General features: G+C 42.2%; 4 protein-coding genes across 6 annotated transcripts in view; 2 read left to right on the forward strand and 2 right to left on the reverse strand.

Moving 5' to 3' along the window:
* Window positions 1–320: 320 nt before the first annotated feature.
* mblac2 (metallo-beta-lactamase domain containing 2) lies at window positions 321–4,472 on the reverse strand. The gene is made up of 2 exons (XM_071353938.1): window positions 4,031–4,472; window positions 321–888 (listed from the first exon to the last, which is right to left on the reverse strand). Exons 1-2 carry the CDS (start codon window positions 4,470–4,472, stop codon window positions 500–502), a joined length of 831 nt encoding a protein of 276 aa, XP_071210039.1. The 3' UTR covers window positions 321–499.
* On the forward strand, window positions 4,178–15,230 carry polr3g (polymerase (RNA) III (DNA directed) polypeptide G). 3 transcript variants are annotated; one of them, XM_071353941.1, is made up of 8 exons: window positions 4,178–4,312; window positions 7,246–7,401; window positions 7,808–7,937; window positions 10,029–10,091; window positions 10,770–10,829; window positions 10,938–11,005; window positions 11,241–11,360; window positions 14,867–15,230. In XM_071353941.1, exons 2-8 carry the CDS (start codon window positions 7,288–7,290, stop codon window positions 14,954–14,956), a joined length of 645 nt encoding a protein of 214 aa, XP_071210042.1. In that variant the 5' UTR covers window positions 4,178–4,312; window positions 7,246–7,287; the 3' UTR covers window positions 14,957–15,230. The 3 variants fall into 3 exon arrangements, with proteins under 3 accessions (XP_071210042.1, XP_071210041.1, XP_071210040.1); XM_071353940.1 differs by lacking the exon at window positions 4,178–4,312 and adding an exon at window positions 4,429–4,542; XM_071353939.1 differs by lacking the exon at window positions 4,178–4,312 and adding an exon at window positions 4,716–4,796.
* An 11-nt stretch (window positions 15,231–15,241) lies between these two features.
* On the reverse strand, window positions 15,242–19,357 carry lysmd3 (LysM, putative peptidoglycan-binding, domain containing 3). Its single transcript, XM_071353937.1, has 4 exons — window positions 19,225–19,357; window positions 16,795–17,055; window positions 15,971–16,650; window positions 15,242–15,801 (listed from the first exon to the last, which is right to left on the reverse strand). Exons 2-3 carry the CDS (start codon window positions 17,047–17,049, stop codon window positions 15,976–15,978), a joined length of 930 nt encoding a protein of 309 aa, XP_071210038.1. The 5' UTR covers window positions 17,050–17,055; window positions 19,225–19,357; the 3' UTR covers window positions 15,242–15,801; window positions 15,971–15,975.
* An 855-nt stretch (window positions 19,358–20,212) lies between these two features.
* Window positions 20,213–25,294, forward strand: part of adgrv1 (adhesion G protein-coupled receptor V1) — a 180,652-nt gene continuing 175,570 nt past the window's right edge. The window contains exon 1 of the mRNA XM_071353942.1: window positions 20,213–20,611. The gene's annotated coding sequence lies outside the window, so the exon portion shown is untranslated. The remainder of the gene's footprint in view (window positions 20,612–25,294) is intronic.

Genomic DNA, 25,294 nt, shown 5'->3' on the forward strand with positions numbered 1-25,294 from the left:
GGTCAGTAGGTGGTGTGCTGCCTGTCACCTTATTTCCCTTATGGCAGTGTTACTCATCTCTGATCCAAGAGCCTCAAGGTTGCATATTTGTTTCGACAACTAACCATCAAGCTCTTCATTAGTTATACTAGCTGGGCTAATACAAAAATATGCAACTGTATATGGGGTTGAAAAACACCGTCATAAGAGATGCTGCCTAATGTGAAAGCACATTCCAACAATCACCCAACTTGTCATTCTTAAAATTATATTTAAAAAATATATATATTCATTTTCCAGTCTTGAATGCATCCCATAATGATGGGAATCTTGATATTCTGTCAATCGTTGCCTGATGTAAAGCGTGGGGGCATTTTAATGAATGACGTAAAATAACATGCATTGGATCACAGCAGTTTCTGATTGACAGTACAAAGAATTCCTGATCATTGAGGGGGTAAATTATCTCCCGCATATCCCCAGTCTACCTGTGCGACTCAACACTAGCCTGTCCCTATAGCTAGCAGATGCCCCGTGTGTTGGAGGCCCGTAACGCCAATCCGGCCAAGGTCCTCCAGGCGAACGTGGAGAAGCGTGCCGGGCAGGTGCCAGCTTTGTCGATGTACCCCGAGGCGATGCGGTGGAGCTGCTTCGCGCCAAATGTGTGATAGTGTCCCGGCATTACCTGGTCCACCTGCTCGCTGTCCACCAGCCCCACCAGGCGCTCACAGCTGCTGATGTAGTCGCTGACCTGGCTGGTGGGCAGCCAGTCAATCATGGCTCCGTCGTAGACCACGTCCCCGCTGAACAGCATCTTGTTGTCGCCATCGTGCAGGCAGATGCTGCCCCGGGAGTGGCCGGGCATGTGCAGCACCGTCAGCTGCCTGTCACCCAGGTTGATGACATCACCTGAGGGAGAATGAGGAGAGAAAGAAAGATGGGGAAAACAGACACATTGAGCAATAAGATATTCCAACTGCATTGCAGCACTGACGCAGCAGAAGTGTATTGACCAGTGCTTAGATTACCCAGGGATCGGATGCTGGCTGGGGGAGTTTGAGCCAACTTTTTTAAGTGTGCGGCAATGCGTGAAAATGTGACAAGACGGACCAAAACCCTGCCATAATTAAGAATATGGATCAGAGGCCTCCCGGGTGGCGCAGTGGTCTAGAGCACTGCATCGCAGTGCTATGCTGCGCCACCAGAGTCTGGGTTCGCGCCCAGGCTCTGTCGCAGCCGGCCGCGACCGGGAGGTCCGTGGGGCGACGCACAATTGGCTTAGCGTCGTCCGGGTTAGGGAGGGTTTGGCCGGTAGGGATATCCTTGTCTCATCGCGCTCCAGCGACTCCTGTGGCGGGCCGGGCGCAGTGCGCGCTAACTGAGGGGGGCGGGTGCACGGTGTTTCCTCCGACACATTGGTGCGGCTGGCTTCCGGGTTGGAGGCGCGCTGTGTTAAGAAGCAGTGCGGCTTGGTTGGGTTGTGCTTCGGAGGACGCATGACTTTCGACCTTCGTCTCTCCCGAGCCCGTACAGGAGTTGTAGCGATGAGACAAGATAGTAATTACTAGCGATTGGATACCACGAAAATTGGGGAGAAAAGGGGATAAAAAATTTAAAAAAAAAAAAAAAAGAATATGGATCAGGAGTGTGTGTGTGTCTTCATAGCAAGAATATAACTTGTGTTGTGGTCTGATCTCTGTGGCTGGGATTGAATATGTGTACATTCTCCCTTTCAGGCTCTGTAGTAATTCAGTATGGCCGGGTCTAGTCTGCTGTATTTCCTTGGCTGAAATACAATCCATCAAAGTCATCAGCTGAGTATGAAAATAGCATACACAGTGCCTTCAGAAAGTATTCACACCACTTGACTTTTTCCACATTTTGTAGTATTACAATGTGGGATTTATTTTTATTTTTCATGGAAAATAAAACTAATATAAGTATTCAACCCCCTGAGTCAATACATGTTAATATCACCTTTGGCAGTGACTACAGCTGTGAGTCTTTCAGTAAGTCTCCAAGAGTTTTGCAAACCTGGATTGTACAATATTTACCCATTATTATTGTTTTAATTCTTCAAGCTCTGCCAAGTTGGTTGTTGATCATTGCTAGACAGCCATTTTCAAGTCAAAACTGTAACTAGGACACTCAGGAACATTCAATGTCGTCTTGGTAAGTAACTCCAGTGTATAATTGGCCTTGCGTTTTAGGTTATTGTCCTCCTGAAAGGTGGATTTGTCTCCCAGTGTCTGTTGGAAAGCAGACTGAACCAGGTTTTCCTTTAGGACTTGCCTGTGCTTAGCTCTATTCCGTTTCTATTTATCAACAAAAAAAACTCCCTAGTCCTTGCCGATGACAAGCATACCCATAACATGATGCAGCCATCACCATGCTTGAAAGTATGAAAGGTTGTGTGTTGGATTTGTCCCAAACATAATGCTTTATATTCAGGACAAAAAGTTTTTTTTAAATCAAATTTTTTGGCAGTATTACTTTAGTGCCTTATTGCTAACAGGATGCATGTTTTGGAATATTTTAATTCTGTACAGGCTTCCTTCTTTTCACTCTGTCATTTAGGTTAGTATTGTGTAGTAACTGCAACATTGTTGATCCATCCTCAGTTCTCCTATCACAGCCATTTAACTCTGTAACTGGTTTAAAATCACCACGCGGTTTCCTTCCTCTCCGTCAACTGAGTTAGGAAGGACGCCTGTCTCTAAAATGCTCAAAAGGATGTTCAATATCTGTTTTTTGTTCATTTTACCCATCTACTAATAGGTGCCCTTTTTTGCGAGGCATTGGAAAACCTTCCTGGTCTTTGTCGTTGAATCGGAGCTTGAAATTCACTGCTCGACTGAGGGAATTGTATGTGTGGGGTACAGAGATGGTGTAGTCCTTCAAAAATCATGTTAAACACCATTATTGCACACAGAGTGAGTCCATACAACTTATCTGACTTGTTAAGCACATTGTTACTCCTGATGTTATTGCTAAAAACATCATTCATAAATGTAATCCATTTTAAATTCAGGCTGTAACAGAACAAAATATGGAAAAGGTCAAGGGGTGTGAATACTTTCTGAAGGCACTGTATCTTTGCAGATACCGGCATACTGCACAGTAGGGCTAGGGCTATTTATGATCCTAAGAGGGCGGGAGGTAACCTAGTGGTTAGAGCATTGGGCCAGTTGCTGGTTCAAATACCTGAGCTGACAAGGTGAAAAATCTGCCGATGTGCCCTTGAGCAAGGCACTTAACCCTAACTTTCTCTAGGGGTGCCGTACTACTATGCTGACCCTGTAAAAGCAACACATTTCACTGCACCTATCCGGTGTATGTGACATTGAACCATGACCAAAAATAATCTTTCCTATGGGACCCATTATAAGGGCTCTCGAGTGGTGCAGCGGTCGAAGGCACTGCATCTCAGTGCTAGAGGCATCACTACAGACCCTGGTTCAATTCCAGGCTATATCACAACCGGCCGTGATTGGGAGTCCCATAGGTCGGCGCACATTTGGCCCAGCGTTGTTAGGGTTTGGCCGGGGCATGCCGTCATTGTAAATAGGAATTTGTTCTTAACTGACTTGCCAAGTTAAAGAAAGGTTAAATAAAATAAATAAAATAAGCAACTACATTGTACAGTTCATGTAACTGAGTCAATAGACTTATTTAGGGTGTGGAACCTCATCTCGAGAATGCGCAGTCAGATTTTTAAAGCTCTGACTTCAATTGAGAGTATGATGGAATACAAAAACAGGGAGGGGTAATGCACGTGTGTGTGCGTGCGTGCGTGATGGGAGGCCAGTGTTGGTGCTCTGCCAAGTCTCTGCAGTATAAATTTCCCTTGGGATGCAGCCTAATGTGAAAGCGTATTCCAATGCAAAGTCTGTAACAAGGGTTGCAGACACATCCTTAAAAGGGCTGTGTTATTACATTCATATTGACCATATCCTTATCTCAACAGCATACAGCAAATGGTCTTCTAGATGTCTGTAACAATTATGCCACCACATTGGTATCTCTATAGAATGTTTGGTTTGGTTCTTACCTTCTTGTAGTATATGTGTTGGTTGTACAGCCTTGACTCTGTATTGCCTGGCCCTCCATCCCGGCCAGGGAGCCTGGACTATCTCTCTATCGGACAGCCAGGTGACCGTCTCGAAGTTGTCTCCGTTAGCCAACGCATCGACCTCTGCACTGTGGACCCCGACCTGTTGGAACTGATGCAGACCACCTGAGTGGTCGAAGTGGGCGTGGGTGGCGATAGCCAAAAGGGGGTTCTTTCGCTGCGGGTCGTCTCCAAGCAGACTTTTGGAGTTAATGTAGTCAGGTAAGCTCCTCAAACCCAAGCCTGTGTCTATCACTACGTCTTGGTGAGATCCTCGGAGGAGCCAAATATTAGCTCTGTTTGACGATTCGAAAAACTTCTCCTGGATCCAGTATAGTCCTTCTCCGAGGGATTTATGCGCGTACCAGTCCGTGGCAGACATGCCAGGTCATGCACTTGGCTACGCGTAATAACAAAGCTGCTGTCAATTGCCGTTTTTCTGATACACACAGGTAATATCACTGTATTTGAATGTCTAAGATTTTAAAACGCAAAAATAATGGTGGCCACCGGACACACCCTTGTGGGAGGAACGCATGTTGACTGGACGGATAGATGTATGACGGCACTGTGAAAACCAAAAGCTATTGGCTAAAACACACCTACCCATGTCGTCATATAAACAATGCCCAATGTATGCATCGCTACAAAGTAACAGCTGTGCGCAAAGGAGAAAGACGAGGACCGACAATTCACCGGTGGCGTGGTAATTAGGTCCTACTTATAACTCCATGATATTCGACTATTTGATTAACCCACACAGAACACGCTATTCTAGTTCAACCGAAAAAGATAACAAACATGCAATGGATTTCAATTCACAACATGGGCTTACTGTAGCTGGGTCTCCATCCAATTTGTGACAGCTTTTTTCATGCGAATATTCTAAAATCTGCCTAAAACAATATGCGCATTTTCCCACCAGAGATTTGTTTCCATCAAACTGACTTTCGCGATTTCAAATATTTTTCAACTACTGATGGTTGTCATAAAACCGTTGCGTTATATAGCAAATGTGCCCACTCTGGTCTTGGCACATGTGCTCTATCTAGCCAGCAGCTCGCAGAACAGTGCTGGTAGGCTACTTAGCCTACATTATGAGCGTATAGTGGATCAACGATATTATTTGTCAAACGGCAGGAAAGCATCGATGATCATGTCACCAGAAAATGACCCACGCTCATCACCTTGCACATTCACCACCCTGTGAAATTCATCAATGTATTTCATCTGTAGCCTGCTTACTTTCCCGAGTCATAGTGAGAGGACCACACAACATAATCATCATCGCATGACTCCAAGTGTACTTCCATATGATTGTTATTATATCAATATTTGCGCATAAAGGCGTTTCCACCGCAATTTCTAGCATAAATTAATTTTCCCGAAACAAAAATATCCCACCATGTCGAACGACAATTGTCAGCATTTATAAACTTGTACCGGCATTTAATGTTTCCATCAGCCCGGGCGTTAGTTTTCTCATGCATCAGGTAATTCATGGGAATTAAAGGGTTGGATGGAAACGTAGTTAGTGATGCATTGACAGCTGACACTATTTACCAGGTTTACATCCAACCTTTTTATGCGAGTAAAGTGCATGTCGGATAAAAAAAATCATGCATTTTTGTCAGGCCTGATGGAAACAACATTTTCCGGTAAACTTTCCAAATGTCGACGAAACAAAATACGCTAGACAAGTTTTGTTGTTGGTAAAATGAATTATGCGAGAAATGTCAGTGGAAACGCTCTTATGCACTCATTGATATAGGCTAATAACCATCCTATCAAAGTAAACTTGGAGACAAGCGTTGACATGTTGTGTGGTCCTCCCACTATGTGTCCGGAAAACATCCAGTTTATTACAAATTAAAATTGATGAACTTCACAGGGTGGTGAAAGTGCAAGGTGATGAGCTTGATGCTCCTTTCCAATAAATATTGAGGGTCTTATTCTGGTGACATGACAAATAAAAGTAATATTGCATCATCCATAAGATTTTAGCATTTTTCATTTTTCAAAACCCTGAAACAGCTTTTTCCTGCAATCTAGCCATAATCACTATGCTTAATTCTATGTCAAAATGTGTCAATTTATCTGCATATCTAGGCATACCTCTGTATCCTCCTGACTGGTAGAAATGAGTCTTATTCAGTACATTTATTTATTGCTTGCTTTTCTAAAGTCTACCAATCTTGCTAGCTACTCGAATTTCGTTGATAGCCTGAAAGGACTTCTTGGTAGCTGCTTTTAGCAACGCCAGTATTTACACACTAGATTTGCAAGCAATTACATGGTAAAAAAACGGAATAGTCCGCTGGAACTAAAAGTTAAGTACAATTATATTTCAGCTTACTCTGTAAATTGTCTGTAGGCTTGATCCTTATGCAGGGGGGAATAAAATAAAAAATCTAATGGAACATATAATTAAACAGAATTTCCTGTCTGTTGTAGACCCATGCAGTTACTCAGCAAGGTCAGTTCCTCTGCTTACCTAATGGCGAAATAAAAGTCCCCCACAACTTCTTGCTTTTTTTTGTTGCAGGTATGGCACATGTGAAGCACTTTAATTTTTACATGGGGTAAGCAGAGAGGAAGTGGTTCTACAAATCAAATAAAAAATTGAATAAAATTGTATTGTCACATGCGTCGTAAACAACGGGTGTCCTTTTCCAACAATGCAGGGTTAAAGATACAAAATAGACATATTGGCACGAGCAATAAAGACACAGTGAATAACAATAACGAGTAAAAAATAACATTGCTATATACAGGGAGCACCAGTACCGAGGCGATGTGCAGGGGTACAAGGGCTTACAACAGACCCACGTTTGGAAAGTCTGTTTAATTTATTTTCTATTAGATGTTTTTTCAAAAAACATTGCAAGCTACTTCCTAGCGATGCTAGTGTGTAAATAATAGCATTTCTAAAAGCAGCTAGCTTCTTGGTAGCTAGTTATGAGGTTAGGAGATTGGGAACCTAGAACCTATCTGGGCTAGCTAAAGCCAAATTCATAAAATTGCTAGGTGGCTAGTAGTATTACAGCGAAAGAACAACAAAGTAAATATGTATCAAAATTACAGGACATCTGAGAGGACATGTGTGCATGTGTTTGTGAGAGAATGTGAACATCACCATGTCCTCTGTAATATAGGTTATCTCGTGTTGGAAGCAGCAGCCCACTCGTAGTGCAGACATGGCTGGTGGTAAAGGCCGTGGTATAGCTGCCTTCAGCTTCAACATCGAATCCCTGGGCCTCAGCAGGGGGAACATGCCTCAGACCAGAGAGGGGCCCAACAAGCTATATCCAGTGAGTAGTACTATACTGACTGCATTCACTGGGCTTATGGTCTCTGTTTCCTGGACCAGTAAGTGACATTGTCTTGGGAAGAATGGGCTTTTTAGTACATTTACGTAATTTAGCACAGTGTTTCCCAACTCCAGTCCTCCAGTTCACCAACAGCACACGTTTCAGTTTGGAGCCCCAGAAAAACTCACATGATTCAACTGATTGACGGCTTGATGATTTGTTAAGTTGAATCAAGTGCGCTTGTCCGGGGCTGTTGGGGGTACTGAAGGGTACTGTTGGGGGTACTGGAGGACTAGAGTTGCGAAACACTGATTTAGCAGACGCTCTTATCCAGAGGGACTTACAGGAGCAATTAGGGTTAAGTGCCTTGCTCAAGGGCACATCAACAGTTATTTTCCCCATTCAGGATGTGGAGTTCAAGCCTGTGCCGTTGAAAGAGGGAGAAGATGAGGACTACATGCTAGCCCTGAAACAGGAGATAAGGGGAACCATGAGACTACTACCCCACAACATCAAGCCTCTGGCTGCAAAAGGAGGTGAGAGATTGCATTATCAGCAATGGTGAGTGTATCTCATCATCCATTAAGACAATGGCATGAGGTGAGGTAATGTAACACCCAGGAACTGAGCCATTTAACCATACTTTATCTGGAGACAGAGAAGCTGATCTAGGAGAGAATATTGAGTTAGAAATTCCTGGCCTGACTAAGCTTGGATTTAGAGCACATTATTTTCTGGGGTAAGATGATGTATCCGTATCAAGTGCAGCCTTATCATAGCTTATTGATGTATAGTAGAAATAACGACTTTATCTGTATTAGAGGTCGACCGATTAATCGGAATGGCCGATTAATTAGGGCCGATTTCAAGTTTTCATAACAATCGGAAATCGGTATTTTTGGACGCTGATTATGCCGTTTTAAAAATTTGTATTATTATTATTTTTCTATACCTTTATTTAATTAGGCAAGTCAGTTAAGAACACATTCTTATTTTCAATGACGGCCTAGGAACGGTGGGTTAACTGCCTCGTTCAGGGGCAGAACGACAGATTTTTACCTTGTCAGCTCAGGGATTCAATCTTGCAACCTTACGGTTAACTAGTCCAACGCTCTAACCACCTGCCTCACGAGGAGCCTGCCTGCGAATGCAGTAAGAAGCCACGGTAAGTTGCTAGCTAGCATTAAACTTATCTAATAAAAAACAATCAATCAATCATAATCACTAGTTATAACTACACATGGTTGATGATATTACTAGTTTATCTAGCGTGTCCTGCGTTGCATATAATCGATGCGGTGCGCATTCGCGAAAAAGAACTGTCGTTGCTCCAACTTGTACCTAACCATAAACATCAATGCCTTTCTTAAAATTAATACACAGAAGTATATATTTTAAAACTGCATATTTAGCTAAAAGAAATCCAGGTTAGCAGGCAATATTAACCAGGTGAAATTGTGTCACTTCTCTTGCGTTCATTGCACGTTCATTGAACGGTTCCGTATTTCACTGAAAAAATAAACGTTTTGTTTTCGAAATGATAGTTTCCGGATTCGACCATATTAATGACCTAAGGCTCGTATTTCTGTGTGTTATTATGTTATAATTAAGTCTATGATTTGATAGAGCAGTCTGAGTGAGCGATGGTAGGCACCAGCAGGCTCGTAAGCATTCATTCAAACAGCACTTTCGTGCCTTTTGCCAGCAGCTCTTCGCAATGCTTCAAGCATTGCGCTGTTTATGACTTCAAGCCTATCAACTCCCGAGATTAGGCTGGTGTAACCGATGTGAAATGGCTAGCTAGTTAGCGGGGTGAGCGCTAATAGCGTTTCCAACGTCACTCGCTCTGAGACTTGGAGTAGTTGTTCCCCTTGCTCTGCATGGGTAACGCTGCTTTGAGGGTGGCTGTTGTCGATGTGTTCCTGGTTCGAGCCCAGGTAGCGGCGAGGAGAGGGATGGAAGCTATACTGTTACACTGGCAATACTAAAGTGCCTATAAGAACATCCAATAGTCAAAGGTATATGAAATACAAATCGTATAGAGAGAAATAGTCCTATAATTCCTATAATAACTACAACCTAAAACTTCTTACCTGGGAATATTGAAGACTCATGTTAAAAGGAACCACCAGCTTTCATATGTTCTCATGTTCTGAGCAAGGAACTTGAACGTTAGCTTTCTTACATGGCACATATTGCACTTTTACTTTCTTCTCCAACACTTTGTTTTTGCATTATTTAAACCAAATTGAACATGTTTCATTATTTATTTGAGGCTAAATTGATTTTATTGATGTATTATATTAAGTTAAAATAAGTGTTCGTTCAGTATTGTTGTAATTGTCATTATTACAAATACATTTAAAAAATCGGCCAATTAATCGCTATCGGCTTTTTTTGGTCATCCAATAATCGGTATCGGTATCAGCGTTGAAAAATCATAATCGGTCGACCTCTATCTATATGTTTGAGTTCACTTGGTCATATGCTCAATGTACTACAGGAGAAATAAGTATTTAAGAGATATTTCCAGCAGATACAAAATGTGCTTGCTGACTTAATTGAGTGTTTAGTTTCCGTTTGTGTGAGTATCCATGCATAACCTTTACTGTTTACATATCAAATAGATGTGGAAAGATACAAGGAGAGGTATCAGAGGCAAAACATGTTGGATGAGGAGTGGACACCAGGTAATTGTTCAATTTGGTCATTATCAGATGCATGCAGTCTTTTTTTAAATTGTATTTTAAAGTCATCACTGTGTCTGATAAATCATGATGTGGGTTTATTTCATGAAAATAACTTAAATATTTTCTGTAATTTATTTCCTTTTGCTATTGAACTGCTCAGTCTGATCGTTTGGGCGAGTTGATAGTTTGAAAATATTTACATACAGTGCTGATTGGCAGATGGGATTGTCTAGAGCAGGGTTGTCCAACCCTGTTCCTGGAGAACTATCATACTGTAGGTTTTCACTCCAACCCTCATCTAGCGTACCTGATTCTGATAATTAGCTGGTTTAAAAGCTGAATCAGGTTTGTTACAACTGGGAGGGTAGCTCTCCAGGAACAGGGTTGGAGAGCCCTGCTCTAGAGCCTACCCCGCTTACCCCTTCAATGTAGGAGGATACATATGCAAATAAAAGATGACTGGTCATTGGTCAGAATTATCAGATCAGAATGATCTGTGCGCCAAAAACTATTTTTATTCAAAAAGCTCTTGCACTAAAAGGGCATTATCATAATTTTCACAATTTCAGTGTTATTTCAACCTCATTGTGGAAACAAATATCGTAAACAAAACCTGAGTCTGATTTCCAATATTATTAACTTATTTTAATATAACTTCTCACTTGTTTGTCATTACAGACTGGCAGCTTTTTCCAAAAGAGCTGATGCCTCAAAAGAAAAAGTTGAATGTAAAACCAGGTACCTAAAGTTTGTGTAAGGATAAGCAAACATATATATTTTTTATTACAATTATGTCATGATGATTTTTATGCTAATAGCTATATTTCATAATGAACGTAATATTAGTAGGCGCAAAGAAGAAACCCATAAAGGTATCAAGCAAAGAAAAAGCAGATGTACTCAGTAAATTAGATGTAAGTCACTTTCATCACCTTTATTCATTTTCACTTCTTTAAAAAAAAATTTAACAAGCAATCTCTGGAGGGGTTGGGACTAGTTGGGATTATCTGTACATTCAGATTTGACATTCTAATAGCCTGATAACATTGACTTGTATAATGATAAAATGAACATACCCGTCATATAATGTTTTATGTGCGAGAGCTGTTTGTATCGCTGGATAATCATACAAAATGGCTATTTCTTCAGGAACTTGAAAAGAAAGATGATGTAAAATCAGACGAGGAGAAAGAAGAAAAGAAAACTACAGAGGAAGGAGAGGAGGAAGAAATTGAAGGAGAGGAGTTGGAGGAGGAGGAAATAGAAGAGGTAACCCCCCCCGAGACCCCCCCCCCCCCCCTCCCCTAGTTGTAATATAAAGCCCAATTTGATCTAAATCATCCTTAGTAGTCAACTTCTATCGCACAATGTATTGTATTTCAAGTTGTTCACTGACACACTTCCGTACAATCAACTTGGTATTGAGACATCTCCGATGATTTCTGGGTGTGATAAATGACACGTGTATGTAACGTCTGAAGATCACAATACGCAATATACACTGAACAAAAATAGAAACGGAACATGCAACAATTTCAAAAATGTTAGAGTTAATGTTCATATAAGGATATCAGTCAATTGAAATAAATAAATTAGGCCCTAATCTATGCATTTCACATGACTGGGAATAGAGATATGTGTGTGGATCAGAAAACCAGTCCGTATCTGGTGTGACCACCATTTGCCTAATGTAGCACGACACATCTCCTTCACATAGACTTGGTCAGGCTGATGATTGTGGCAGGTGGAATTTTTGTCCCCACTCCTCTTCAATAGCTGTGCGAAGTTGCTGGACATTGGTGGGTACTGGAACACGCTGTCGTACACATCAATCCACAGTATCCCAAACATGCGCCATGGGTGACATGTCTAGTGAGTGTGCAGGCCATGGAAGGATTGGGACATTTTCAGCTTCCAGGAATTGTGTACAGATCCTTGGGGGGCAATGCATTATCATGCTGAAACATGAGGTGATGGCGGTGGATGAATAGCATGACAATGGGCCTCGGGATCTCGTCACGGTATCTCTGTGCATTCAAATTTTCATAGATAAAATGTAACTGTGTTCGTTGTCCGTAGCTTATGCCTGCCCAAACCATTACCCCACCGCCACCATGGGGCACTCTGTTCACAACGTTGACATCAGCAAACTGTTCGCCTGCACAACGCCATGCACAACGCCATACACGCTGTCTGCCATCTGCCCGGTACAGTTGAAACCGGGATTCATCTGTGAACAGCACACTTCTCCAGCATGCCAGTGGCCATTGAAGGTGAGCATTTGCCCACTGAAGTCAGTTACGACATCGAACTGCAGTTAGGTCAAGCCCCTGGTGAGGACGACGAACACTCAGATGAGCTTCCCTGAGACAGTTTCTGACAGTTTGTGCAGAAATTGTGAGGTTCTGCAAACCCACAGTTTTATCAGCTGTCCGGGTGGCTGATCTCAGACGATCCCGCAGGTAAAGAAGCCGGATGTGGAGTTCCTGGACTGGAGTGGTTACACAAGGTCTTTTGTTGTGAGGCAAGTTGGACGTACTGACAAATTCTCTGAAATGATAGTAGAGAAATCAACATTCAATTCTCTAGCAACAGCTCTGGTGGATATTCCTGCAGTCAGCTTGCCAACTGCAAGCTCCCTCAACTTTAGACATCTGTGGCATTGTTGTTTGACAAAACTGCACATTTTTAGTGGCCTTTTATTGTCCCCAGCACAAATTGTTTTCGTTTATTAATTCAACCATTTAAAAAAAACAAGCACACATAAAACTTAAAATCCATACATGCACATGAGTAAAATCATCAAGGATAACACACAAAGTCTGGGACTTATTTCCATTGTGGTCCTCTTGAGACAAGATGGCTAGACAAGATCGGACACAGTTAAACACAGTATGGCAGCGAGATGATGATGATAATAAAACATAAACACGAAGAAGAAGAACATCTATCTCATCATTGCGGTTATATCATAGGATACATTCAAATGGGAACAGAAGACATCAAACAGTTTTTTTACTTTATTTTTAAAGCTGCCAAGAGAGGACGTTGTTTTTATGGGTAGAGGCAACTCATTCCACTCTGAGGCGCCAGTATACAAGAAAGTACCTTTCCCAGCATTACTCCGGAACCTGTATACTATTATTACACATTAGTAACATCTAATCTGGTACTGTGATTGTGTGCATCCCTAAAATGGGGAAAGTAATCAGTCAGATATCTGGGTGCAGAACCCTAAATATTCCTGTAAACCAAACCCAGTCTAATCTGGGACACTAGCATCAACAGGCAGCCAGTTGAGGACATTCAACAAGCACAGCACTTACAAAAATGACTGATAATTGGCTGAGAGAAATTGAAAATAAAAAGATTGTGGGGGCTGTTTTGTTAGACTTCAGTGTGGCTTTTGACATTATCAATCATAGTCTGCTGCTGGAAAAACGTATGTGCTATGGCTTTACACCCCCTGCTATATTGTGGATGAAGATGCACCTGTCTAACAGAACACAGAGGGTGTTCTTTAATGGAAACCTCTCCAACATAATCCAGGTAGAATCAGGATTTCCGCCGGGCAGCTGTCTAGGCCCCTTTTTTTTGTCTACTAACGACATGCCACTGCCTTTGAGTGAAGCCAGTGTGTCTATGTATGCAGATGACTCAACACTATACACGTCAGCTACTACAGCAACTGAAATGACTGCTACAGTTAACAAAGAGCTGCTGTTAGCTTCAGAATGGGTGGCAAGGAAAAGTTAGTCGTAAATATTTCAAAAACTAAAATAATTGTATTTAAATAATGTGGAAATTGAGCAAGTTGGGGTGACAACTGATTGAGTAACCCTGGATTGTAAATGGTCAAAACGTATTGATACAACAGCAGCTAATGGGGATCCATAATAAATACAAAAACGACCCTGATAAACGTATTCCGGGCTTTCTGGAGCCTCCCATTCAGAAGCTTAGATAAGCCCCCAAACCAGGAAGTACTAGTGTAGTCAAAATGACATTGAATGAGGTCAGTGGCTAGTAGTCAGTGGATAGCAGTCCTGGTGGGATATTTTATCATTTGGGTCAGAGCAAGTGATCTACAGAAGTGCATAGATGCATTGTGGGTTGGGCTACCTTTTTTCGAGATCTTCATAGAATGCATTCTGATAGGGCGGCATGTAACACACCCCCAACAAAATCGGCTTGGTTTTTGGAAGGCAGATATCCAGCCAGACCATCTCCAGATCGATTAAATCCGATCTGATGTTATAAGCAATGTCCAATCTTACGAAAGTGCACATGTAATGATCACGCTGTTTAATCAGCTTCTTGATATGCCACACCTGTCAGGTGGATGGATTATCTTGGCAAAGGAGAAATGCTCACTAACAGGGATGTAAACAAATTTGTCCACAAAATGAGAGAAATAAGCGTCTTATGCATATGGAATATTTCTGTGATCTTTTATTTCAGCTCATGAAACATGGGACCAACACTTTACATGTTGCGTTTTATATTTTTGTTCAGTATAAATGACAAATTTAATAGCTACAGTACCTATGCACATAGCACCCTTACTAAAAAAGATTGCAGTCCAATTGCAATATGCTGTAAATATTGCGTCCAAAATAAGTTGTTTACAGTAATTTGTGTAACTGCAGTTATTCTGCAATTACTGCGTCCAAAATACCAGCCGACTACAGTTACAAAATGGCAATCTTTTATTTTTGCAAGGGCATTCACACACCAATGGGGAATGTCACAATTAACACTCGCCTTTTTTGTAGGAAAATGACTACATCGCCAGCTACTTTGAAGATGGTGATGATTTTGGTGCAGGCAGTGATGAGAACATGGATGAAGGAGCCACATATTAACCTCAACTGTATGGATGTTATCTCAAGAGCATACAGTATTTAAAAATCCAAAAGAATGTTGACTGTCACTCTTCCAAATGTGTTTCCCCCGCAAATCATGATTTATTGTTTACTGAATAGCTGTTGGCTATATGACTAACACTGTCATCAAGTTCACATTTTGTTTGAACCTGCATTTACAATGTGAGAATCATAAAGACGTGCGTGTGTGGTTTGAGTTTAAATACTGTAAGTGGCTCTTTTTGTAAATAATTGTATAAACAAATTAAACAAACATGCAAAGTCTGAGCATCAATAATTTATTCAAAATATACTTATTTTTCAGCCTGTTTTGGTTTTCCACAAGTTGAAGGCACATACTGTTTGTTACACATGATTTTATGAAATGGACATGAGGAAAAATAACATTTCACTAGAATATAGCAAGCTAGTGTTTGGGAATATTGTGCATTTCCTGTTTTGTCACCATGCCCTAAGTAGAAATATAGGTTTTGTGAGTCAAAATGCAGTTCTCCCTAGACAGGCAAAAAAATATACAAGCAATGTTCAAGATTTGTAACACATTTTAGACAATACTAAAAGTATACCAATATTCCTCAAATTACTGTCATTGATAAGTGGCAGCAATCAATACTTTTCTGACCAAGAAAATAACCCTCACTTTAGACAGGGTCATTGGGATGTCCAACTCTGACGTCAACCCATTCAAGTTGAAACCTCATATGGTAACGTAGGGGTTAAGGGTAGGGACATCCCAAGGATCCCAGATAGCACAAACCCTTTAGACAGCGTTACGGAAACAGTTCCATCAGCTGACAAAGAGGACAATAAGCAGTTGGGTACCTCTGTGTGGGAAAAAAAGAAAAGTGCTTTAAAAACGTTTTAAAAACATACGGAAAATTATTCCCCTCCATAATTTTCCTATGGATTCTGTTCCCCATAAAGTGATTCTCTGAGAGGTTGTACCAAATAGAACTGCTCAGAAATATCTCCCACTCCTTCAGTGACTCTCACCCTCACTACGTTTTCTCTTTCTTGGGGCCAAGGTGGTCATCCACATCATTGTGTCCATGTGAGTCTGGTTTAGGTACGTTTCCAGCGTGAGGTCTTAAGTTGGGCCCTCCATTGATTGCCACAGGCTCAGACATCTGGGCATTCTGCATGCCATTCGGATTGGCCGATGGCGTGGTGGTGTGGTGGCTCACGTCCACCTTCATCAGCACCTCGTAATACAGCAGGTAGAACACTGGTGTGACGATGCCAACCACCACCATGATGGCCACCGCCATCCACCACCTCATGCCCCAGTCTGCCCCATGGTAGGGGTCCTTCCTGAGGACAGGCTTGAAGTCAGGCTCCCCCAGTAAGGGCTGCTGGAGGGCCAGGGAGGAGACCACCTCGTTCAGGCTGTTTCTGGAGGTGCCAGTGGACTTGACCAGCAGCTCAATGTCCTTGTCCTTCTCCTGCAAGAAGCTGCCCACACTGTCTGTGGAGGAGGAGGAGTCTGTGCAAGTCTCTATGGAGACGGGGGGCTGGTGGATGCGTCGGTGGCCTGTGGGGGAGGCAGATTTGAGAGGAGCAGTGTTGTGGGTCTCTGTTAGCACGCTGAACCGTTTCACAGGGATCTTGATGGATCTCAGCGCAAAGAAGTCCTGCTCTGTCAACAGGTTGTTGGCCCTCTTGATGTCTGTTACCTATGATACACAGATACATAACAAAGGAGTTGACTTTGTATTTTATGTGTTGCAAAAAAAGTAGTGAGAAGTCAAAGCTACATGTCCGGTCTGTCTGAAAGGGCTTGTCATTAGAGAGTAAGACAGGGATTAAGGTTGACTTACTGAGCAGTGGTACTGCAGGGAGAAGCTATTCAGGGTGTCCCCTTCTTTAATGTCTCGGACCAGGTGGACAATGTCGTCTGACCTCTCCCTGGAGGTGCTCCTCCGGTCCCGGCCTCGGGTGCGCAGCTCGTAGCTCTCTCCATCCTCAGCGAGATCGTTCTCAGCGCTGTTCCCAAATAGGTAGGCATGTCCTCCATTGGCAGGCTGCATGGTCGTGGCTGACTGGAAACCATAGTGCTGGCTTCTCCCAGTCATTTTTCACTTCAAAGAGAGGAGCGAGACATTGTTATTGATAGCTACACAACAGCTTCAGTTACAAGTTTCAGATGCATTAGCAAAGTATATTACAACAGCTTGTTTTTTAAGGTACACCTAGCTAGTTAGCCTACATTCATTTACATTCAATGTATAGACAAGATCTGACACACTTCAAAATGTGCAATAGCAAATGTATCTTGCTTGTGAAGGACAGAGCATTCAATCCAACTCTTCCAGTTGAATGATCTTCATAGGGGTGATTAAAGTCCATCAGTCTTGTACGTTTAGTCAGTGGTACTGACTGATAAGATTGATGCCTGGGAGAAGGCAGTGTACTGAAGCTCCTTGTTTATATAACGTTGGCATTTATTTCCATTTGACATTCAGAGAGGAACATCAGCTGCTGATGTGACAGCTTTTTGTCAGATAACATCTTGATAAACTTTGGCTAACGTTCAGAGGGCTAAAGCACAGAGAACAACGAGACATTTCACAGAACGTATAAATGTGAAGCATCCACTCGGCCTTTCCACTCACTACCAAATATGGCAGTGAGAGGAAGCCCATTGGCCAGCAGTGGGAGAAAATGGAACGATGTGGATTTTGGCCGACATTCTGCAAATTCTCAATGAAACATTTCATCTCAATACAGTTTTCTGTTCCCAAAACTAAAATATGTGCTGAACAGAGTGGACAAAGTTTTGTAGTCTTTACTCTTTGCCAGTTTTTTTTACGTTTTTTAATTGCGTTGTTTAAGAGTGCAAAGGCAATTTGAGTTATTGCCACTTCAAAGTAGGAGTTCCCTAATGGAAATATGCAAATGGTTACTAGAACGCGCCAATAGGATCACGCTAGCTTGTGCTTGGTTCTGCCCACTATGACTAATTTGTTCCCATTGGAAACGACAGGCTGTGGTCTAACTTAGTTATAAAAATCTTTGGCTAAAGTTTAAGCAGAAGTCACAGTTAGCTAACTAGCTAAGTTAATAACCGTCACAACAAAATAACCATACTAACGTAAATTCGCTATCACTAATATACTGACCAAAGATATAAACGCAACAATGTCAGAGACTTTGCTGATTTGGATTTCACATGACTGGGCACAGGTGCAGCCATGGGTGGGCATAGGCCCACCCACTGGGGAGCCAGGCCCAGTCAATTAGAATTTGTTCTTCCCTACAAAAGAGCTCTATTAAAGACATAAATACTCCTGAGCAGGATCCCGCAGGTGAAGAAGCCAGATGTGGAGGCCCTGGGCTGGCGGTTGTGAGGCAGGTTGGACGTACTACCAAATTCTCTAAAACTACATTGAGGCAACTTATGGTAGAGAAATTAACATTACATTTTCTGGCAACAACTCTGGTGGACATTCCTACAGTCAGCATGGCAATTGCACACTCCCACTACTTGAGATATCTGTGGCGTTGTGTGACGAAACTGCACATTTTATTGTGGCCTTTTGTCCCCAGCACAAGGTACACCTGTGTAATGATCATGCTGTTTAATCAGCTTCTTGATATCAGGTGGATAGATTATCTTGGCACTAACAGGGATGTAAACAAAGTTTGAGAGAAACTTTTTGTCCGTATGGAACATTTCTGGGATCTTTTGTTTCAGCTCATGAAACATGGGACCAGCACTTTTAGTTACATGCTGCGTTTATGTTTTTGTTCAGCATTATAATGCAAATGCATAACGTTACGGAACATGGAGGTAAATGCTAGCTAGCTCTCTGGCTAACCTTAAACTAGCTCTCTGAGAACCCAAGTGGGGTATACCCAGTTTACAGCAGTCCTCCCTAACGTTTAATAAAGTTTACCGTCTATTTGAATGGGCTATCCCATCCATATGTAACCTAACACGTTAGCCATCTGCGGGAAAACAACTTGCCAGCTAGTTAGGTACGTACATTGTGCTCTCACCACACCACTTAACTACATTAGTAAACCAAACACTTTGTTGTCCCAACTGACTGAAGCAGCTGCCAGATAGCTACGTTAGGTAGGTTTCTAGTTAGCTAGCTTGCCTGTCAAGCTAACGTAGAGCTAGCTTAGCTAACATCTGTACCCTAAGTGTTTTAGCTATCTATAGTACATTCGCTATTATTGTTGCTGGTACAAATCCGTGTTAATTTTTGCAAATTATAAGCGATGAAGCACCCAGACTTTACCTGAAAACATGAGCACTGTTCCGTTGACGACCTAAGCCACATCCATTCTTCACCCGGTTTACTGGCGTTCGTTTGTTTAGCTACGCCACGTCAACAGAATACTAACGTGATGACGTACGTGGATAGGAACTCCAATTCTTGCATTGACCACTAGATGTTGTCGTCACTAGTTACCACATCCACGAAGTCATAAACCACGCCACTTTCTACAGGTTATCTTCTTAAAAAGTGATTTTAAACCTAACCGTAAACTAAACCACACTGATAACCTTATGCCTAATCCAAACCTCAAATTAAAAAGCACATTTTTCTTTTCATGAATTTTTACGATATATGCCATTTTGACGTTGTGGCTGTGGTAACTAGTTAAAACCACTAGATGGCGCAAGTGCTGTTCCTTATCAGATGCCACGGCTAGGCCCTATGATTGCGTCCAATTAGTTTGGCCTCTATCATAGTAGCCTTATTGAGCGTAATTGAAAACATTAATTGATAGGGCTATTCTTTTTGTGATAGTAATTCCTATCTATGGTATTTAAAGTGTTAGGCCTAGACACCTACAAATTATACTTGACTATGTTTCTTCTGAAAATGAACAAGTGCAAGTGTCCACAATTGGAGAAATGGGATAATTTTGATGTAAGGCTAATGAACGTGATCTGCAGCAATCACTGTGCCAACTAGGGGCTGTTAGGCTATAGGAACACCTTTGAGAAGTTTCTTAGTGAACATTTCATAATTAATAGGAAGAGACAAATTACGGTACATCTCAATCTACACATCATTCTAACAATAAACTTGAATCCCAAACGTAATTGTCACTTTTCTTTATGGTGAACCTCAGGTCATCTTGAGCATGCACTTCTAGGCCTATCGAAATAGCTGGGTGTAAAGACAACGGTTCGCTGGGTGGAGCTGTCCGCTACTTCTGTCGAGCTCCCCGAGGCAAATGCGATTAGGATTAGCACATTTCGCCTTCCCTCGACATGCGGGGAGTCCGCATAGTAGTTTTGTTTAGACAGTAGTGAGGCTAATCGATATGGCTGCGTATGTTCTTTCTCTCAGCGAACCCTTAAGCAGTCAGATGGATTGAACAAAAAAACGATTGCACTACACCGTTTTGTACACAGAGGAAATACCGTTAGTTATTTGCCATATTCCGTCACGAGTGTGACGCTTCATGTGTGGTTGTTCGCTGGGGGGACCGAGAGCTGTCAAGAGCACCCCAGGAATTGGAGTAGGCTACGAGTATCAAGATTCATTCATTGACCAATAGCGTCATCTGACAGAAACTTTGGGAGATTATTAATAGGCGTTATCGATGCTATACTCAACAGTAGTGGTATTTCTATAATTTATCTTGGACTGATTGCCAGCAAGGTGTCAGGTAAGTCTGGATACGTTTCATAATTTTGTGAACAGGTGTTTGAATTAACTATACCGCAAGTTGACTAATAAAACCGTTTTCCTGCAGGATTCTTGGCCTTATACGCGCACCTTTCATTGGGGCAATTTTATAGAATCTTGCAGGGGCTCGAATTTCTCAATTTGTCACATAAGATTGTATTTGTTTTTCTTAATGCTACGTTATGTTAGTACTCTATAGTAATCAGAAGTACCCTAGGTCAGAGATAGTCCTATATGAATTTCTGCCCCTTACTGTCATCACCTGACAGCTCATGCAGAGGGATTGTCTAACACTGTAAGAATACAATTAAAGTATTGAGCCACTACTAATTTATTTTTTAACAGTGCCAAAATCCCCTCGGAGTGGCTAATATATTTGAAAAGCCTAAATATTGATACAGTAAAATTACTAAATGAATGGCCGGGTAACCCATTGAAGAGTGAGACAAACGGTTCCATGGTTACTCTCTGGATCGTCAGTGTGGACACTGTGCTTTGTGTGTTTCCTCTCTCTTCCATTGAAATAAAACAACAATCCGCGGGGAACCGCCACACATGGTGCGCATGAGCTAGGACCCGCTCATAAAGGCCCTGTTGACTAATCTTACACTGGGGTCATTAGTAATCTTGGCTCACATTGAGTTACGCATATGCTACTGTAGAAGCTCGCATTGTGCAAGTGTGGCCATCAGTAAAATAACTGCTTTGCGCCACTTTTGCAGGCATGTAATATTTTTTTACAATATGCTTTAACATTTAGAAGTGCCTGTCCGGTTTTCTATATAATTAAACATATCCACACTATCTTTAATTGATTTGACGTGATGTCATATTGGTGCGTTTAAGTCTCCTTTGTTGCTTCCTCTATGGTGCCACAGCTGAGTTAAATTAATTTTGTCAGTGGGCAGTGAACTACTTCTATATCCATTCAGCATACACCTGCTCCTCCTTTTTGGGATAATAATGCTGCTTCTCTATTAAGCCCTGTCTGCCAGCCTTGGAACAGTAATGCTTATTTTCATAGTTAAGCAGACATTTGGAGGTTTATGTGTAGAATCAGACTGATTTGCTTTTGCAGCAAACCTAGAATGGGAGTTTCTCAACTCATTAATTCACAGCATTTGTATTAAGGGCCCAGTGCAGTCAAAATCCTGTTTTTCCTGTGTTTTGTATCATATTGTAAAACAGCTGATGAAACTAACTCTGTAAAAGTGAAGGGGAAAAAAGGAAAAAAATGGTGTTATTGAATGATAGTTTCTAGTTGAAAATACAATCTGCAAAGCAACTTCTAATCAGCAGGTTAGCATGGGTGAGAGTTTCGGCTTTCCATGGTGACGTCACCATGTGGTAAATTGATTAATAGACCAATAACAAAGAGAGTTCCAAACCTCTCTGCCAATAATAGCTCGTTTTCAGCTTTCCCCTTCCCACTCAGACCACTCCCAGACAGTCCTAGCAAAATTCTCGTTTGAGAAATTTTTGTTGTTGATAAAAAGCCGTTTTTGGCCATTTTAATAATTCTAATATATTAACCACATTTCCTTCGAATGATTTCACACTGATTAATTACCTGGCGCATGAAAAAAAGTCTGGCCTGATGGAAACATGAAATGCAGATACAATTTTATAAATGGCAACAGACAATTTGTTCGACAAGTGGGATCTCCCACTATGACTCGGGAAAGCATGCAGTTTATTCGTTTACAGATTAAATAAGGTATGATGAACTTCACAGGGTGGTGAAAGTGCAAGGTGATGAGTTTGATGCTCTTTTCCAATAAATATCGAGGGTCTTATTCTGGTGACATGACGATCGATGCTTGGCTGCCGTTTGACAAATACATATAATATTGCTCTTATCCATAATAATCTCATAATGTAGGTAGCCTATGTAGGTAGCACTGTATCTGCTAGCTATAGTGTAGGTAGCACTGTATCTGCTAGCTATAGTGTAGGTAGCACTGTATCTGCTAGCTATAGTGTAGGTAGCACTGTATCTGCTAGCTATAGTGTAGGTAGCACTGTATCTGCTAGCTATAGTGTAGGTAGCACTGTATCTGCTAGCTATAGTGTAGGTAGCACTGTATCTGCTAGCTATAGTGTAGGTAGCACTGTATCTGCTAGCTATTGGCTAAGACCGGAGTGTGACAAAACCATCAGTAGAGTTGAAAATGCGATGGAAACTCATTTATTTAGCTTGTATTTTTCATTCGGTACATGGTCATTTAGAGGTAAATTTTTATGTGCACTACGTCATCACACACGGCCTTTTATCAGCAAAAAGTCGGTTTTGATGGAGACATCTCTGGTGGGAAAATGCGCATATGATTTTATGCAGATTTTAGAATATTCGCATCGAAATCTGTCGTAAATTCGATGGAAACCTAGCTAGTAAGGGACTTAATTGTTACCCAGAAATTCTTTGATATTGGTATAAAAATGGCTGTATTGGGTATTTAAGAGTTGTAAATCCCAGTATGCTACAGTCGCCACTTTCCACCGTGTTTTGGGCAGACTTGGGTCTTATTACTTGCCGTTGTTGCACTGAGTGTCTTTTGTTTGTTTGTCTCTTTTGTTTGTTTGCTTTTATGTCATTGCTTGGCACGACTTACAGCGCAGTCGCCTGTGTGTGAGTGTGAATGTGATTCACTGGGCGGAAACTGTTTTACTGCCTGCCCTGCTCAGCCTCTGTGGCTTCCCCTTACTGCAGCCGCACACAAAGGGGACAGTGCCATAAACAGGCCGTGCTAATTGATAAGGTGCTAGAGTGCCTCATGGCCAGACTGAGATGGATGTCTGCTGGAGAGATGCCTCACAGGGCAAGGCGTGATGGAGCACCAGACAAAGAGACAGCCTCCCAATCAGCAGGATCACAGGGGGCCAAGGTGATGTCCTGAAAACCCAACAGAGCACCCCCAATAAGAGGCGGTCAATGTTAGGAAATAACCTCTTCTGGGCGCAGTCTAGATTGATCACAGACATGGCTGTTTTTGTGTTGGGAATGGCAGTGGTGGGAGTGGGTGTCCTTTGATACTCAGCAGCAGTTACTACCTCCCTCCCTCTTTCCCTCAATCCCTCCTCACCCCTAGCATGCTGCCCCCTCCTCCTGCTTCACCAAGCAGCGTGAGTAAAGTGTCTGCATGTAGCTAGCAACCAAAGCAGGGGCAGCTGCCTCACCCATATGTCAAGAGCATTGATTTTATTATGTTTGAAAACGAATCGTTCGAAGTGGAGCTCTGTGCTCCTCCAGCCTTCTGATGGAGCATAGAGGGGAGGGGAAAGTGCCTCATCCTGTGGGCCCTGCCTGGGTCAGGGTGACTCTCAGACTCCCAGGCACAGATGGGGCCCTCTCTCTGGGCTTCTTTACAGGGGATAAGGTAGGTCAGTGCTGTGGATCTCTCCATGTATCCCTCCTTTAAACATGTGGAAGTCTTCACACCCCTCTTGGGTTATAATACGGTGTTCTCTGCTTATTCACTGTGCTCATTTCTTATTGTAACAATACTATGTAGATAGTTCAGTGCCACAGAGCAAGGCACAGCTCTGACTTACGCTAAGTGTGTGGGAAAATGGGATCGAGATTAGTTCCAGTCTGGTTTTGTTTTCCACACCTTGAGAGTGTAAGTAGTGGGGTTCCAGTCTCAGAGCTCTTTCCCACCACTTTGGGGCCTCGGCTAAAACAAAGCACCCACGCATGCCATTGGGCTGCACACAGTCACTCAATTCAGCCAGCTCAGCCCAGCCCAGTTCACAAAGACACAGGAGCCACAGGAGCCACAGCACAGTAGCAGCGCAGTGGGGATATGACTGGGGTTAAGCAGTTCAGCTGAGTGCTGCTATGTAGAGAGACTGGGAGGCCAAGAACATGCCCAGAGAGCATACATAAATGGCATTAATTCCCTCTTGGTTTTGAGCATATAATGGGCAGTTTAGATCATTAGAGATACGTTATACTCTTATAACATGATAATCAACTCTCAGGCTAATTAGCTAATGGTGATGGAATGTTGCAGGTTGTGCTGTGTCTGTGCTGGTTGGTGGTGGGAGCGCTCCTCGATTACGTGATGTTTGGTCAATGTTGAAAAGCACAGCTGTGGAAAGACAGCATAATTAGGGCTCTGATTCCAAAAAGGAGACATGAAGAGACTCTGAATGTGTCGTGGGGTGAAACACGGGCATACACACACAAACAGACACACACAGACAGACACAGACACCACACAAAGACACAAACACACACTTAATATTTTTCCTTGTTTCATTTGTTAACACCTTAAACGGAGTGGAATATTTGAATAAATGGCGGTAGCTAAGGAGGGACAAAGGAAAGGAATTGAAGGTCATTTGGTTTTTACCGCTGCTGCGGTCAGCTAATAGGCGGGTATTGAGTGTCCTTATGTTCAAATGTAAGAGAGATGACGAGAGAAGAAACGTGTGTTAGGTTATGTCATCACCACATGTTTTAGGTTGCAGTAAAAGTCTAAAGCTATTGCCATCACATTGATAGAATAACAGTGAGTCTCTTCTCCTCGACTTTGTCCGATAAATGATGGATTCTAATTTATCCACTGTTGAAGTGTTTTATAGACTGTGTTCATAGTACTTTTGTCAGTTCAAGCTAACCAGTAAGACAGTGTCATGTTTTAGTAGCAGTTTACTTTAG

The sequence above is a fragment of the Salvelinus alpinus genome, chromosome 19 (assembly GCF_045679555.1).
Source record: "Salvelinus alpinus chromosome 19, SLU_Salpinus.1, whole genome shotgun sequence".
NCBI lineage: Eukaryota > Metazoa > Chordata > Actinopteri > Salmoniformes > Salmonidae > Salvelinus > Salvelinus alpinus.

Bases quoted from the DNA above. Each gene is read 5' to 3' on its own strand.
- mblac2 (XM_071353938.1), bottom strand. From the start codon at position 4,472: ATGTCTGCCACGGACTGGTACGCGCATAAATCCCTCGGAGAAGGACTA. The intron at 889-4,030 runs GTAAGAACCAAA...ATTCTCCCTCAG, and splicing joins AACACATATACTACAAGAAG to GTGATGTCATCAACCTGGGT.
- polr3g (XM_071353941.1), top strand. From the start codon at position 7,288: ATGGCTGGTGGTAAAGGCCGTGGTATAGCTGCCTTCAGCTTCAACATC. The intron at 10,830-10,937 runs GTACCTAAAGTT...ACGTAATATTAG, and splicing joins AAAGTTGAATGTAAAACCAG to TAGGCGCAAAGAAGAAACCC. The intron at 11,006-11,240 runs GTAAGTCACTTT...CTATTTCTTCAG, and splicing joins ATGTACTCAGTAAATTAGAT to GAACTTGAAAAGAAAGATGA.
- lysmd3 (XM_071353937.1), bottom strand. From the start codon at position 17,049: ATGACTGGGAGAAGCCAGCACTATGGTTTCCAGTCAGCCACGACCATG. The intron at 16,651-16,794 runs GTAAGTCAACCT...TGTGTATCATAG, and splicing joins CCCTGCAGTACCACTGCTCA to GTAACAGACATCAAGAGGGC.